This window comes from Oncorhynchus mykiss, chromosome 32 (assembly GCF_013265735.2).
Source record: "Oncorhynchus mykiss isolate Arlee chromosome 32, USDA_OmykA_1.1, whole genome shotgun sequence".
Classification (NCBI taxonomy): Eukaryota; Metazoa; Chordata; class Actinopteri; order Salmoniformes; family Salmonidae; genus Oncorhynchus; species Oncorhynchus mykiss.
Window position 1 is genome coordinate 40,475,717 of NC_050572.1, and position 16,814 is coordinate 40,492,530.

At 44.4% G+C, this 16,814-nt stretch overlaps 1 protein-coding gene across 2 annotated transcripts in view; it reads left to right on the plus strand.

Annotated features, from left to right (window-relative positions):
* Positions 1–16,814, plus strand: part of LOC110487656 (histone-lysine N-methyltransferase 2B) — a 91,323-nt gene that overhangs the window by 45,588 nt on the left and 28,921 nt on the right. For both annotated transcript variants that reach the window (XM_036971712.1, XM_036971714.1), the window contains exons 20-25: positions 1,382–1,458; positions 3,852–4,036; positions 4,297–4,394; positions 8,002–8,136; positions 8,508–8,666; positions 8,807–8,924. In XM_036971712.1, coding sequence (XP_036827607.1) covers positions 1,382–1,458; positions 3,852–4,036; positions 4,297–4,394; positions 8,002–8,136; positions 8,508–8,666; positions 8,807–8,924 — 772 coding nt within the window. The remainder of the gene's footprint in view (positions 1–1,381; positions 1,459–3,851; positions 4,037–4,296; positions 4,395–8,001; positions 8,137–8,507; positions 8,667–8,806; positions 8,925–16,814) is intronic.

The following is a 16,814-nucleotide window of genomic DNA, read 5'->3' on the forward strand; positions in this document are numbered from 1 at the left end:
CCTGTTTCCATTGATCATCCTTGATGTTTCTACAACTTGATTGGTGTCCACCTGTGATAAATTAAATTGATTGGACATGATTTGGAAAGGCACACCTGTCTATGTAAGGTCCCACAGTTGACAGTGCATGTCAGAGCAAAAAACCAAGCCATGAGGTCGGACGAATTGTCCGTAAAACTCAGGGACAGGATCGTGTCGCGGCACAGATCTGGGGAGGGTACCAAAAATGTCTGCAGCATTGAAGGTCCCCAAGAATAAAGTGGCCTCTATCATTCTTAAATGAAAGAAGTTTGGCACCACCAACGCTCTTCCTAGAGCTGGCTACCTGGCCAAACTGAGCAATTGGGGGAGATGGGCCTACAAGATCAAGATCCCGAAGGTCACACTGACAGAGCTCCAGAGTTCCTCTGTGGAGATGGGAGAACCTTCCAGATGGACAACCATCTCTGCAGCTCTCCACCAATCAGGCCTTTATTGTGGTGTGGGCAGACGGAAGCCGCCGCTCAGTAAAAGGCACATGACAGCCCGCATGGAGTTTGCCAAAAGGCAAGATTCTCTGGTCTGATGAAACCAAGATTCAACTCTTTGCCTTGAATGCAAAGGGTCACGTCTGGAGGAAACCTGGCGCCATCCCTTCGGTGAAGCATGGTGGTGGCAGCAGCATGCTGTGGGGATGTTTATCAGCGGTAGGAGACCAGTTAAGTACAGAGCAATCCTTGATGAAAACCTGCTCCAGAGCGCTCAGGACCTCAGACTGGGGCGAAGGTTCACCTTCCAACAGGATAACAACCCTAAGTACACAGCCAATACAATGCAGGAGTGGCTTCGGGACAAGTCTCTGAATGTCCTTGCGTGGCGTAGCCAGAGCCCGGACTTGAACCCGATTGAACATCTCTGGAGAGACCTGAAAATGGCTGTGCAGCGATGTTCCCCAGCCAACCTGACATGGCTTGAGAGGATTTTGGATAAATTCCTCAAATACAGGTGTGCCAAGCTTATAGTGTCATAACCAAGAAAGGGGGATACCTAGTCAGTTGTGCAACTGAGTGCATTCAACTGAAATGTCTTCCGCATTTAACTCAACCCCTCTCAATCAAAAAAGACTCAAGGCTGTAATCTCCGCCAAAGGTGCTTCAACAAAGTACTGAGTAAAGGGTCTGAATACTTATGTAAATGTGACATTTAAGTTTTTTAAATTCTATATTTATTATTACAAAAAAAAAAAAAAACTGTTTTTGCTTTGTCATTATGGGGTATTTTGTATAGATTGGGGGACAAAACATTTGTATTAATTTTAGAATAATGCTTTAACGTAACAAAATATGGAAACAGTCAAGGTGTCTGAATACTCTCCGAATATACTGTATCTATGTCCTTTCAGTTGCTGGAGGAGACTTTCAGTTGGTTTCATAGCCAGGATCAGAGAATGTGGGACCCAATCTCCAAAGATTTCCCAAGGTAAATTGATACACTATGTGTAGACCATATGACGGTTTATGTTATCGATTTTGACCGATTGTGATATTGTTGTTCTTACTCCCATTTCCGCCAAGAAGACAAAAGGGGAAATCCCTGAACAAACCAACTATGACAATAATTAGTTTTGCCTTCAGAAAGATAAAGCAGGCATAGAATACTTATTTTCGAAAAGCTAGCAAATAATACTTCAAAAAAAGTATCTCCTTGGCCTGAATGGAAAGCAAAACTAGGCTAGGAAACACTGTCACCACAGATAAATCTACGATTATCGAGAATTTCAAGAAGCATTTTTCTACGGCTGGCCTTGCTTTCCACCTGGCTACCCCTACCCCTGTCAACAGCTCTGCACTCCCCACAGCAACTTGCCCAAGCCTCCCCCATTTGTCCTTCACCCAAATGCAGATAGCTGATGTTCTGAAAGAGCAAAATCTGCACCCCTACAAATCAGCTGGGCTCGACAATCTGGACCCTCTCCTTCTAAAATGATCCGCCACAATTTTTGCAACCCCTATTACTAGCCTGTTCAACCTCTTTCCTATCGTCTGAGATCCCCAAATATTGGAAAGCTGCCGCGGTAATCCCCATCTTCAAAGGGGGAGACACTCTAGACCCAAACTGTTACAGACCTATATCTACCCTACCCTGCCTTTTCTAAGGTCTTCAAAAGCCAAGTTAACAAACAGATCACCGACCATTTCGAATCCCACCTTACCTTCTCCACTATGCAATCTGGTTTCCGAGCTGATCATGGGTGCACGTCAGCCACGCTCAAGGTCCTAAACGATATAATAATTGCCATCGACAAAAGACAATACTGTGCAGCCATATCCATCGACCTGGCCAAGGCTTTCGACTCTATCAATCACCGCATTCTTATCGGCAGACTCAACAGCCTTGGTTTCTCAAATGACTGCCTCGCCTGGTTCACCAACTACTTCTATGATAGAGTTCAGTGTGTCAAATCGGAGTGCCTGTTGTCCGGACCTCTAGCAGCTTATAGGGTTATAGTGCCACAGGGTTCAATTCTCGGGCCAACTCTTTTCTCTGTATACATCAATGATGTCGCGCTTGCAGCTGGTGATTCTCTGATCCACCTCTGCAGACGACATAATTCTGTATACTTCTGGCCCTTCTTTGGACACTGTTAACTAACCTGCAGACAAGCGTCAATGCCATTACAACTCTCCTTCCGTGGCCTCCAACTGCTCGTAAATGCAAGTAAAACTAAATGCATGCTCTTCAACCGATCGCTGCCCGCCCGCCTTGCAAAAATCACTGAACGGTTCTGACTTAGAATATGTGGACAACTACAAATACCTAGGTGTCTGGTTAGACTGTAAACTCTCCTTCCAGACTCATACTAAGCATCTCCAATACATAATTAAATCTAGCTTCCTATTTCGCAACAAAGCATCCTTCACTCATGCTGCCCAACATACCTTTGTAAAACTGTCTATCCTACCGATCCTTGACTTCAACGTAATTTACAAAACAGCCTCCAACACTCTACTCAGCAAATGGGATGCAGTCTATCACAGTGCCATCCGTTTCGTCACCAAGCCCCATATACGACCCACCACTGCGACCTGTATGCTCTCGTTGGCTGGCTCTCGCTTCATATTCGTCGCCAAACCAACTGGCTCCAGGTCATCTATAAGTCCTTGCTAGGTAAAGCCCCGCCTTATCTCAGCTCACTGGTCACCACAGTAGCACCCACCCGTAGCACGCGCTCCAGCAGGTATATTTCACTGGTCACCCCCAAAGCCAGTTCCTCCTTTGACCGCCTTTCCTTCAGTTCTCTGCTGCCAATGACTTGAACGAACTGCAAAAATCACTGAAGCTGGAGACTCATATCTCCCTCACTAACTTTAAGCATCAGCTATCAGAGCAGCTTACAGATCATTGCACCTGTACATAGCCCATCTGTAAATAGCCCATCCAACCTCCTCATCCCCATATTGTTATTTATTTTCTTTTATTTTCTTTTTTTTGCTCCTTTGCACCCCCGTATCTCTACTTGCACATCTATCACTCCTGTGTTTATTTGCGAAATTGTAATTATTTTTCCACTACAGCCTATTTATTGCCCTACCTCTCTAATCTTACTTCATTTGCACACACTGTATATAGACCTTTCTATTGTGTTATTGACTGTATGTTTGTTTATTCCATGTGTAACTGTTTGTCACACTGCTTTGCTTTATCTTGGCCAGGTCGCATTTGTAAATGAGAACTTGTTCTCAACTGGCTTACCTGGTTAAATAAAGGTGAAATAAATAAATAAAATATACAAATACATTTTAGAAAGGCTCTGTTGCTGAACAAGTCTCCCCCCCCCCCCCCCCCCCCCCCCCCCGTTTCTTCTGTCTCAGTGGTATGCTCCCTGAGGCAGTTCTTCCACCCTCTAAGGAGCACAGCTATGCACAGTGGCTGGAGAGGACATACCAAGTTACCAGGGGCTCAGGGTGCCTCCAGCAGGGGAACAGCATCCCTTCCCTGTACTCAGTCACCACCCATCAGTCCCGGGCTCTGGAGAGCCTCACACTCAAATCCCAAGGTATGGAGTCTTTGGCTGTGTCTCAACTAGGGGGTCTGGTCATAGGCATAGGGCTCTGGTCAATAGTAGTGCATTATAAAGTTCAGTAGTGCGTTATATTATATATTTATCACTCCCTCTGTAAGCCTATGTCCTTTCTCAAAGCAAGCATGTAACCCCATTCACCGGCACAAGATTGATGGTGATCTAGCTTTTTACTTCATCCTAACAATGTGAATCAATTCAATGATTAATGAATGTGTTTGGTCTATCTTGAGTAGGTACACATTGTGCTCTAACCGGGGCCCTGGAACTCGACTGGACCAAAGATGAGAGGCAGTGTGTACTCTGCCAACAATGTGGAGACGCCACACCCAACGTGAGTTTCCCTCCCCCCTCTGTACTGATCCCACACAGTAATTGTATTGATAAGGAGACGAGACACCATTGTGTTAGCTTCAGAAACATCTTTACTAAAATAAAACCATAAATAGAGCATTATGGCTACTGTAGTACAGTGATTCTCAACTTTGGTCCTTGAGTATCTCAAACAGAATATAACTTGATGACTATAACTACTGTTCCATGAAGAAGGGAAACGAGGTACAACACACTATGGGGGAGTCGCACTCTCGTTACTTCGGGTTGAAGGATCTTCAATCGCCTGAAATCCACCCCTTGCTGGAAGCCCCGCCTTCCCCAGGTGATAAGCGTGAGGCTCTGATTAATTCCTTCACTGAGGAACGGGCAGTGTGGGGCGAAACAGGAGTTGTATCTCGTTTCCCTCCCTTCAGGGAACAGTAGTTATAGTCATAACGTTACGTTCCCTTTCATTCAGTCAACTTCAGTACAACATACTATGGGGATATATAATCACGCCCCAAGCTTAGCCCAACCGATACTAAATTAAACTGCCCGTGGCAGACCATCCAGACCTGACCCCGCCAGATGCGGCAGTCTGGGTATCGTGCACACAGCGCTGCCTAGTGACTTTCCCCATCCCAGCCGTAAACACACTGGACTGAACTGGGAGCAGTGACATCCAAGCAATGAAACATCACAAAAGTATATGGTGATGCCCAACTCACTGCAGCACAAATGTATCCTACACTCAACCATTTAAACCATGCCCAAGATGCTGCCGGACCGCTGGTGGAGTGGGCGCGTACACCGCTATTTAACCCTTGCCCCCTGCTGTAATATGCCCGGAGAGATTCCACAATCCAGTAGGAGACATGCTGTTTATGGACTGCCCTGCCACGAGCTCGATTAGCAGAACGGGCATAAAGCTCACACAGGACATTTAAACTCCTGTTCCTCTTCAGAAGGAATAGGAGGTGAAAATGGAAATGGCTCAAAGCTAAGCACCTGTAGGACATAGCCATGACTTTCAGGGAGAAGGTCGCATTTGGACTCAACGTTCACTTTAGTTGCCCGGGTGAACTGAGTACAGAAAGTTTGTACTGATAACACTTGGAGGTCCCCAACATGTTTAGCCATGACCAAAGTCATGTGCAGGGAGATTTTGAAGTTGAGGATCAGGGCCAAGTCCCATGTGGGAGCAATTGGTTTGGAGACCAGTCTGAGACAACCGCACAACCAGGATCTGACATAGACTTCTCCGGTTACCTGTGTCTGGAGACGGGAGGTTATTCCCTCCCTCAAAACGGGCTTTGAGGCCTCGGAAACAGGAAACCTTATGACATCGCTGAAGTGTGGGGGATGCGCAAAAGTTGTAGCCTGTACCCCCGACGTGACTGTTCGCATGATAGCACTGCGCATGCACACCGTTGTTTGGAGCCGACAGCGAGCCTCCCGTCAAGTGCCAAGGGGCGGGACGCCACCATATGGACTGGGAGAGATTGGTTCATTGTTCTTTTTCATAGTTACCGGTGCCACAGAATCTTTCAACCAAGCTGGAGAAGGGACAGACAGCACCGAAAAATGGACACCTTCTGTGGTAACAGACGGGGCAATTGGTAATTGAATGTCATTTCCTAGAATGAAACCCATAACCTGTATCACTAAGCACCTCATGGGGACTAGTGAGCTACAGGCAGGAATCAGCAATGAATCCCAGTGATGAGCCTTCTTGTGGACAGAGAGCGAGTCGCCCAACGTATTACTCTCACCTTGGGGAGATTTGAGATACCACTTGAACCCTGTGAACACAAAGGCACTTGGGGTAACAGGAGGCTTTAAACATGGACAAGCTTCCAAGCTAAGTTGTGCTTCTATAGCCTGGATGAAGCCCTGCCCCTTATGGACACGGGGCTCCAGTAAATTCTGACGTAGCACCCTGTTTTGTTATTAACCAAACGTGGTGGCACTGACGTCACAGTGATATTTTTGTTGTGGGGCTCACCGGTCGATCAGACCCGTGCTAGGAATAGGATTGCCGTATCACTGGCAGAAAGCTAATAAGCTTTATTTGCCAGAAGTTATGCATGCTAACTGAATTTAGCCATGCTAAGGCTTCTAGTTTAAGCTAGGCTAGCTAGCCTCTGACTGCAACACAGTCAGTTTAGAATAACCAAGCAACTTAATGCTGGCTACGTACACTAAACAAGAGGGTTACCCAAGCAATTCCACCATTAGGAAGCTGGAATGGCTAAAATCAAATCTAAACTTATTTGTCTCAGACATGGTTAGCAGATGTTAATGTGAGGTAGCGAAATGCTTGTGCTTCTAGTTCCGACAGTGCAGTAGTATCTAACAAGTAATCTAACAATACCCCAAAAACTACCTAATACACACAAATCTAAAGGGGTGAATGAGAATATGTACATGTAAGTATATGGATGAGCGATGGCTGAACGGCATAGGCAAGGTGCAATAGATGGTATAAAATACAGTATACACGTGATATGGGTAATGTAAGATATGTGAACATTATTGAAGTGTCATTATTTATAGTGCATTGTATAAAGTGACTAGTGATCCATTTATTAAAGTGGTCAGTGATTGGGTCTCAATGTAGGGAGCAGCCTCTGAGTTAGTGATTGCTATTTATGTAGGAAAGGATCGCTGATGTGGAACCCGGACTCTTTTGAGAAGAGGCAAGTGGTGCTTAACCAAGGCACACAGACAGAACCTGGTCATCCTCTCTCTTCAAGTAGCCTCCTATAACTGGCAACAGAGCGCACAGGAGCCGGGAGAGGAAGTCATCTGAAACACCAAGCCCCAGCCGTCCCCTAGTCTCGTACACAAACTGATTAGAGCGAGGGCAGCCTGAGCATGCGCCGAGACATAAGACAACAAACATGGATAGCTATTAATTTATTGGGGGCGTGGTGGCAAACCCGAACCCACCTTGTCGTATCGGTCTCGTTACCTGTCTTATCTATTGCTGAAGCCAGGCCAAGCAATTAGAATAATAACTCATTGTTTGTACTGTTCTCACAAGTTTCCTAATCATAAACTACAGTACACGACGTCCAGGGCGTGAGCACGCTCTACAACCTAAGGGACAGTTAAGTTGGCGCGACATAAGACAGTCTCGTGTTCCGATTATTTGTTTAAGTTCTGTGAAATGTACCTGTTCACACCAAGGTGAAGAGTGGAATAATTGAAAGAATGAATCCGAGTCTCACGCTTATCACATGTGGAAGGAGGGGCTTCCAGCGAGCCCTGTATTTCATTGGCCTTGTCGGGCGTGATTGTAGATCCTTCAACCGAAGTCGTGAGTGTGCGACTCCTCCATAGTGTGTTGTACCGAAGATGACTGACTGAAAGAGAATGCATTTTTTGTTGTGGCCATACACCCGATTCAATTAGTGAACTATTCAAGCACATAACTAGTTGAGTTTGTTCTTCTATGCGGCTAAAACAAATCATTTATTCTGTTTGGGGTACTCAGGAATCGGAGTTGTGAAACACTTCTGAAGTACATTATACCCACAGTAATGGTATTAGCAGCTATTCAGACATCCCAGAATGTTGTCTCAGGTCCACTCTAAATCTGAATTTCCTCGTTTTTATTGAAGGACGCAGGCAGGCTGCTGTACCTGGGGCAGAACGAGTGGGCCCACGTCAACTGCTGCTTGTGGTCCGCTGAGGTGTACGAAGACAACGGAGCTCTACTCCAAGTACACAGTGCTGTCTCCAGGGGGCGCCACATGGTAAGAATGCATTGAACATAACCATAGCTGCGCCTCAAATGTCACCCTGTTTCCTATGAAGTGCACTACTTTTGACCAGGGCCCATAGTGGGCTATGTAGGGAATAGGGTGACATTTGGGACACATATCAAAGCTGGAGTACATCCTTACCCAATAGACTTTGTATTCAGACATAGGTGTGCAGTTTCCTGTTTTTAACATTGGAACAATAAAGCTCCTATTATTTTATGGCAAAGAGAGAATTGTTTTGTCAAGTCTGCTATGCCCATTTTAGTTATAATGAGAATGTTTACTCTTCAGGGAGTTTTCTGCTAGTCGTTCTCATTCTGTTTTCTTTTCTCTTCTACTCATTGTACCGTTCTTCCCTACAGCGCTGTGAGCGTTGTGGCCAGGCGGGGGCGACTGTTGGCTGCTGTCTCTCATCCTGTCAAAGTAACTACCACTTCATGTGCGCCCGTGCCCGCAACTGTGTCTTCCAGGAGGACAGGAAGGTCTTCTGCTCCAGGCACCGCAACCTCGTCAGTGAGAAGGTGAACTTTTAGAAATGGGCTGAGGCGCACACAAAGAAACAGTCATCTTTCCAACAGTGCGCACCACCACTTTCACTGTGACTTGTCAGCGGCATCCAAACTTATGTCTCAGGATTTGCACTCTCGTTTCCACTCTCCAGATGGTGTCTGGGAATGGGTTTGAAGTTCTCCGGCGGGTCTACGTGGACTTCGAAGGGATCAGCCTCCGTAGGAAGTTTCTGACTGGCCTGGAGCCAGAGTCTATAAATATGACCATTGGTGAGTATGTGCACATCCCCAATGGCACCCTATTCCCTATGTAGTGCACTGCTTTTAACCCTTTACACTCGTGGGAATGAGCCTATATGCATACGGCTACATTGAAATGTTTTTTTTACAGAAGAAATATGGAAAGCATATGCATACCCTTGGAAGCAATTACAAGGGAACAGTTAGGAGATTGTAGTGAAATTATGAGGACACGGCAGTTCACCTGACACAAGACTGAGTCTAAACATTACACTGTGATTTTATGAACATTTTACATTTACTGTACTTTCCAATGCATTTGTTGAAATGAAATCTGAAAATACTCTGGATACATTCAGTAACATAAGAATAATATTGGAAAATTTAGGGTAGGTGCATCTATTTTTTTAAATGCCAAAGGTTTGAGAGAGGTCCAACTGGTGTATACAAGTGGCCACACAGCTCTCCAAAGTATGCACAGTAAGTCAATTCAATGCACTTGTATGACTCAAAGAAGAGTCTCCCAACTGTAAGGTGCTTTTTTGAGCTCTCCTAGCTGTGCCATTGATGAACTAGAGCAAGCACACTTATAGTTGTTTTTGTTTGGAACAAAGCCCTGCAACTCAATATTAGGTAAATGTTCTTAATATTTTGTACACTCAGTGCATGTCACTGTACAATCCAAAATAGTAGGAAACTTCACATATTTTATTGAGCAACTTGTCGACAAAGAAATAGCCTATTCCAAGCAAACTCTGGGACAGTTGTGAGACAATAGATCCCAAATTGATTTGATTTTAAATTCATACAACCAGTAGACTTAGGTTACATAAAAAATAAATATTCAAAATCAGATCGGACAGTTTAGCCTAAAATGTGGATCAACTATTTAAAATCTAATTCTATGTCACATGTGCCCTGAATACAACAACCTTAGAGAAATGCTTACTTACAATCCCTCAACCAATAACGCTTTAAGAAGTAAAATAAATACATAAACGTGTTAACTTCTTATGGCTGCAGGGGCAGTATTGAGTAGCTTGAATGAAAGGTGCCCAGAGTAAACGGCCTGCTCCTCAGTCCCAGTTGCTAATATATGCATATTATTAGTAGTAGTATTGGAGAGAAAACACTCTGAAGTTTCTAAAACTGTTTGAATGATGTCTGTGAGTATAACAGAACTCATATGGCAGGCAAAAACCTGAGAAGAAATCCAAACAGGAAGTGGGAAATCTGAGGTTTGTAGATTTTGAACTCAGCCCTATCGAATATACAGTGGGATATGGTTCAAGTTGCACTTCCTACGGCTTCCACGAGATGTCAACTGTCTTTAGAAACTTGAACGTGTCTTCTACTGTGATGTGGGGCCGGATGAGAGCTCTTTGAGTCAGTGGTCTGGCAGAGAGCCAGGTCCTGGTCACGCGCATTTCACATGATAGCAACCTGCGTTCCATGGCTTTTCTACAGACAATGGAATTCTCCGGTTGGAACGTAATTGAAGATTTATGATAAAAACATCCTAGAGATTGATTCTATACTTGGTTTGAAATGTTTCTACGACCTGTAATATTACTTTTTGAACTTTTCGTCCGACGTTCGGCTGGACCTGCACGAGCGTTTCGATTTGTGTACTAAACGGACAATATCAAACAAATCAAACATTTAATGTGGAACTGGGATTCCTGGGAGTGCATTCTGATGAAGATCATCAAAGGTAAGGGAATATTTATAATGTTATTTCTGATTTCTGTTGACTCCAACATGGCGGATATTTTTTTTTTTCTGAGCGCTGTTCTCAGATTATTGCATGGTTTGCTTTTTCCGAAATCTGACACAGCGGTTGCATTAAGGAGAGGTATATCTATATTTCCCCATGTCTAACAATTGTTTTTTCATTGACATTTATAATGAGTATTTCTGTAAAATTATGTGTTTCTGCAATATCACTGGATGTTTTTGGAACTAGTGAACCAATGTATACAATTTTTTTTTATATAAATATGAACTTTATCAAACAAAACATACATGTATTGTGTAACATGAAGTCCTATAAGTGTCATCTGATGAAGAGCATCAAAGGTTAGTGATTAATTTTATCTCTTGTGCTTTTTGTGACTCCTCTCTTTAGCTGGAAAAATGGCTGTGTTTTTCTGTGAGTTGGTGGTGACCTAACATAATCGTTTGGTGCTTTCGCTGTAAAGCCTATTTGAAATCGGACACTGGTGGGATTAACAACAAGATTACCTTTAAAACGGTATAAGATACTGCTATGAGAATTTTGTTCTCAATGTTCATAAACTGAACTTCAATTAAAATCCTCTGTCTGTTACTAAGAATTTGTAAGGTTCTTATTAAAATGAAAGTCAGAGGCCAGTCTACCGTAGTCGGCAAGGTTTATTTACGAGAGCGCTGCAGTACATATACAAAGACATTCCTTTTATAACTTTCTCTTACCCTACACTCATACATACACATCAACAGGAATTTTCTCATGAGTCTCACCACAGTTTATTACCACTCAGCTGACAGTTCCAGTCTCCCCCAGATACGAGAGCTCTGGAGGGGCTCTCCCTGTCTTATCTAATCTCCCCAGAGTTTCAGCCAGGTCGGTTCAAACATAGGTTAATGCACCTCTTTGTTCTCTTTCGACACACACATACATTCCTTTCTTCCTAGGTTTATGCTACATAACCCATTCCTAATGAACAAACATTTATCATTCTAGAAATACAGGGTAGAATTATGTTATAATTCTACATTAAATGTATACATGTATGTTTGAGAAATTTTTATTGAGATTTCTGTTGTTTTGAATTTGGCGCCCGGCACTTTCACTGACTGTTGTCATATCTATCCCGTTAACGGGATTGCAGCCCTAAGTTTAAAAAAAAAAGAAAGAAAATGTAATGTTTAATAATAAACAGCAGCAGTAAAATAACAAGAGGCTATATGCAGGGGGTAGCGGTACAGACTCAATGTGCGGGGGCACCGGTTAGTCGAGGTAATATGTACATGTAGGTAGAGTTAAAGTGATTATAAACAGAGTAGCAGCAGCGTAAAAGAGAGGTCTTGAGTAGCCCTTTGATTAGCTGTTCAGGAGTCCTATGGCTTGGGGGTAGAAGCTGTTAAGAAACCTTTTGGACCTAGACTTGGCGCTCCGGTACTACTTGCCGTGCGGTAGCAGAGAGAAGTCAATGACTAGGGTGGCTGGAGTCTTTGACCATTTTTAGGGCCTTCTTCTGACACAGCCTGGTATAGAGGTCCTGGATGGCTTGACCCCAGTAATGTACTTGGCCGTACGCCCTTTCCTCTGTAATGCCTTACGGTCGGAGGCCGAGCAGTTGCCATACCAGGCAGTGATGCAACCAGTCAGGATGCTCTTGATGGTGCACCTGTAGAATGTTTTGCGGATCTGAGGACCCATGCCAAATCTTTTCAGTCTCCTGAGGAGGAATAGTCTTTGTCGTGCCCTCTTCACGACTGTCTTAGTGTGTTTGGACCATGATAGTTTGATGTGGACACCAAGGAACTTGAAGCTCTCAACCTGTTCCACTACATCCCGTCGATGAGAATGGGGATGTGGGCCTCCCGAGTGGCGCAGTGGTCGAAGGCCAAACCCTCCCTAACCCGGACGACACTTTGCCACCAGAGACTCTGGGCTCGAGCTCAGGCTCTGTCGCAGCCGGCCGCGACCGGGAGGTCCATGGGGTGACGCACAATTGGCCCAGCGTCGTCCGGGTTAGGGAGGATTTGGCCGGCAGGGATATCCTTGTCTCATCGCGCACTAGTGACTCCTGTGGCGGGCCGGGTGCCGTGCAAGCTGACCAAGTCGCCAGGTGTACAGTGTTTCCTCCGACACATTGGTGCGGCTGGCTTCCGGGTTGAATGTGCATTGTGTCAAGAAGCAGTGCGGCCAGGTTCGGTTGTGTTTCGAGAGCCATGCGTCCTCCGACCTTCGCCTCCGTGCGGGAGTTGCAGCGATGAGACAAGACTAACTACTACCAATTGGATACCATGGAATTGGGTAGAAAAAAGGGGGTACAAAAAAGTGGGGGCTTGCTCGGTCCTCCTTTTCCTGTAGTCTACAATCTTCTCTTTTGTCTTGATCACGTTGAGGGAGAGGTTGTTGTCCTGACACCATCGACCATGCAGTCATGAGTGAACAGGGAGTACGGGATGGGACTGAGCACGCACCCCTTAAGGTGCCCCTGTGTTGAGGATCAGCTTGGCGGATGTGTTGTTCCCTACCCTTACCACCTAGGGGCGGCCCGTCAGGATCCAGTTGCAGATGGAAGTGTTTAGTCCCAGGGTCCTTAGCTTAGTGATGAGCTTTGATGGCACTATGGTGTTGAATTCTGAGCTGTAGTCAATGAATAGTATTCTCACATAGGTGTTCCTTTTGTCCAGGTGGGAAAGGGCAGTGTGGAGTGCAATAAATTGGAGTGTGTCTAGTGTTTCTGGGATAATGATCTTTATGTGAGCCATGACCAGCCTTTCAAAGCACTTCATGGCTACAAACGTGAGTGCTACTGGTCGTTTAGGCAGGTTACCTTAGTGTTCTTTGGCACAGGCACTATGGTGGTCTGCTTGAAACATGTTGGTATTACAGACTCGGGCAGGGTTGAAAATGTCAGTGAAGACACTTGCCAGTTGGTCAGCGCATGCAAGGAGTACACGTCCTGGTAATCCGTCTGGCCCTGCGACCTTGCGAATGTTATGCATGTTTCAGTGTTACTTGCCTCAGTCATTTAGCTCTGGTAGGTTTGTGTCACTGGGCAGCATTTCTTCACATAAGTGCAGCAGTGCGTACAAGGCAGTAGGAGGCTATGCGCAAATGTTTGTTCCATAATGCAACACTGTTGTCAAAAAAGGCACTGCACTTTTCATGTGACAGAAATGAAATTGTGTTAGAAATTAAGAAAGAGAGGAGATCTAATGGGCAACAACGAGCATGGGTTGATAATGACTTGGATTGTGCCTTTTGCTACTGGACAATGAAAGGAGCTTATTTATGGTAGCGTGGCCAGATGGAAGCCACTTGTCAGTAAAAGGCACATGACAGCCCACTTGGAGTTTGCCAAAAGGTACCTAAAGGACTCTTAGACCATGAGAAACAAGCTTCTTTGGTCTGATGAAACCAAGATTGAACCCTTTGGCCTGAATGCCAAGCACCACGTCTGCAGGAAACCTGGCATCATCCCTATGGTCAAGCATGGTGGCAGCATCATGCTGTGGGGATGTTTTTTTCAGTGGCAGGGACTGGGAGACTAGTCAGAATCGAGGGGAAAGATGAACGGAGCAAAGTAAAGAGTGCGCCTTGATGAAAACCTGCTGCGGAGTGCTCAGGATCTCCGCCTGGGGTGAAGGTTCACCTTCACCTTTAACGACCCTAAGCACACAGCCAAGACGACGCAGGAGTGGCTACATGAGAAGTCTCTGAATATTGTTGAGCGGCCCAGCCAGAGCCTGGACTTGAACCCGGTCTAACATCTCTGGAGAGACAAGAAAATAGCTGTGCAGTGACACTCCCATTCCAACCTGACAGAGCTTGAGAGGATCTACAGAGAAGAATGTGAGAAACAAGAACGAAATGGCAATCTGCGAAGGCCAGCAGCAGGAGGAGCAAGGTCGTAAAGTTTTTTTTTTTTTTTTTTTTCCCCCCTTCTGATTAGGCTATCTTGATCTCTGGCTCCGAGTCATTTTTGTGTCTTAATTATTTAATAAGAGATAATAAGAGATTTTATTTAAACACATAGGTGTCCTTTTTTTTTTTTTAAATAGACGTTTTAAAAACTTCTACCAATTGATTGGTCGACTACTTTTGGTCGACCAATATATAAAAAAATGTTGGACAGGCCTAATATGTTTTCAAAATGCGTACTGCCTCCAGCTCATTGCAAATGAGTGGCAGGTAGCCTAGCGGTTAGTGCGTTGGGCCAGTAACCAAAAGGTTGCTAGAACAAATCCCCGAGCTGACAAGGTAAAAATCTATTGTTCGGCCCCTGAACAAGGCAGTTCTTTCAGACAAATTATGCTGTAGTGCTGCTGTAGTAATTATAACAAAATGCAAAAATAACAGCAAAGATGATCACAAGAGGGAAAATAAAATAAATAAAAAAAATAAAAAAAGGGCTTTACTTCAGAGTTCTGGTGCTGATAGGAACCAGCGAGGGTAAAAAAAAAAACACGCCCTGTTAAGAACTCTTTATTTTTTAAAATCTGTTTTTATATATATATATTGACTTTCAATGTAGCAAGTGGAGACAAAGTACCAGACAAAAGTTTGGACACACCTACGCATTCCATATTTTTTATTTTATTTTATTTTTTACTATTTTCTACTTCCTAGGCCGTCATTGTAAATAAGAATTTGTTCTTTAACTTGCCTAGTTAAATAAAGGTGCGTGACGCATTGATGAAGCCTACCTTCCTATGCATTTGCTGTTTGAGAAATTTATCACATCTGTATGCTCGACGCATGTGATAAATAAGATAAATATATAAATAAGATACATACTGTACTCATGCCAATTTAATTCCACTAAATCGTGCAAATTAACTAGGGATGCACGATCTGTGAACATATCTGAATCGGCCAATATTAGCTAAAAATGCCATCATCGGTATCGGACCGATGTCTAGTTTAACGCTGATGGTAAAAAACGATGTCATACCTATATGACGCCACATTACGTCATGGTCGAGCACTGGTACACACTACCAAGTGCGCTATTTTTCAGATGTTACCCTACAGGAGTTACACAGTAATAGCGTCACTGCTAATAGCTTCACGACATACATACTATGGAACGCCGTTTGGGTCTTTGCATGTTACAGTAGCACTGTCAAAGCTGTACAAAAAAGTCTGCAAACACTGGCCACGAACGATGTGTTTGCAATACCGCGTTGGTAATAAAGCATAATTTGTTCGACCACAACTTCTGGGGTAGCTAGCTTTAGCTTGGTACCTAGCTAGCACCTATATAACCAGCCTGAAAACAATAACCAGTAGAACCTGCAGTCATTTTCATTATTCTTAGCAATGATTTAAACATCCTTGTAAGTACTAGCTAGGCAGCAACTTGTTGTTGGCCTAATGAACTGAAGTTCAATTTCAATAAAATAAATAGCTTGCCAGTTATTTAACCCTGGTGCCCAAAGCTAACGTTTTTAGCAGCCAGCTAGCTTCATCTGGCTCTGGCTAGTGTGCCTCGACCGGACCGGGTTCAGTGTTTTGAAGCTAGCCACAATAAGGATTAGGCACAATAGTGGAATTTGCGGTTTGCCCTCAAAATACAAGTATGTCATTGACAGGGACGCAAATGAATACAAAATAGTAGAATTGTGCCATACTGTTATTTTGAAGGCTAACAGCAAAGTCCACTGTTGTGACTAATCCTTATTGTGGCTAGCTTCACATAGTTGGGTCGGGCCAGCATTAATCAAATAAGAACTGTTATTTGTTATTCTGTTATATAAGGGTTATTTTAGATGACACCTAGATTGTCGTTTTGCTGTTTTTGGGGAAGAACATTATTTGCATCCATGAGCTAGCTATCTTTTTTTTATGACCAGCACTGTAGGTGCGCGAGACAACTTTACCAGCATCATAGCATACGTATCGATGAATCGTTGTGACATGATAGTGTAATCAATGTCTATTAACTATGTAAAAAATGTATGAACTCATTAAATTATTGTGACGTGCAGTAATATATAGCGTCAGCGCCTCCCGGGTGGCGCAGTGGTTAAGGGCGCTGTACTGCAGTGCCAGCTGTGCCATCAGAGTCCCTGGGTTCGCGCCCAGGCTCTGTCGTAACCGGCCGCGACCGGGAGGTCCGTGGGGCGACGCACAATTGGCCTAGCGTCGTCCGGGTTAGGGAGGGCTTGTCTCATCGCGCATCAGCGACTCCTGTGGCG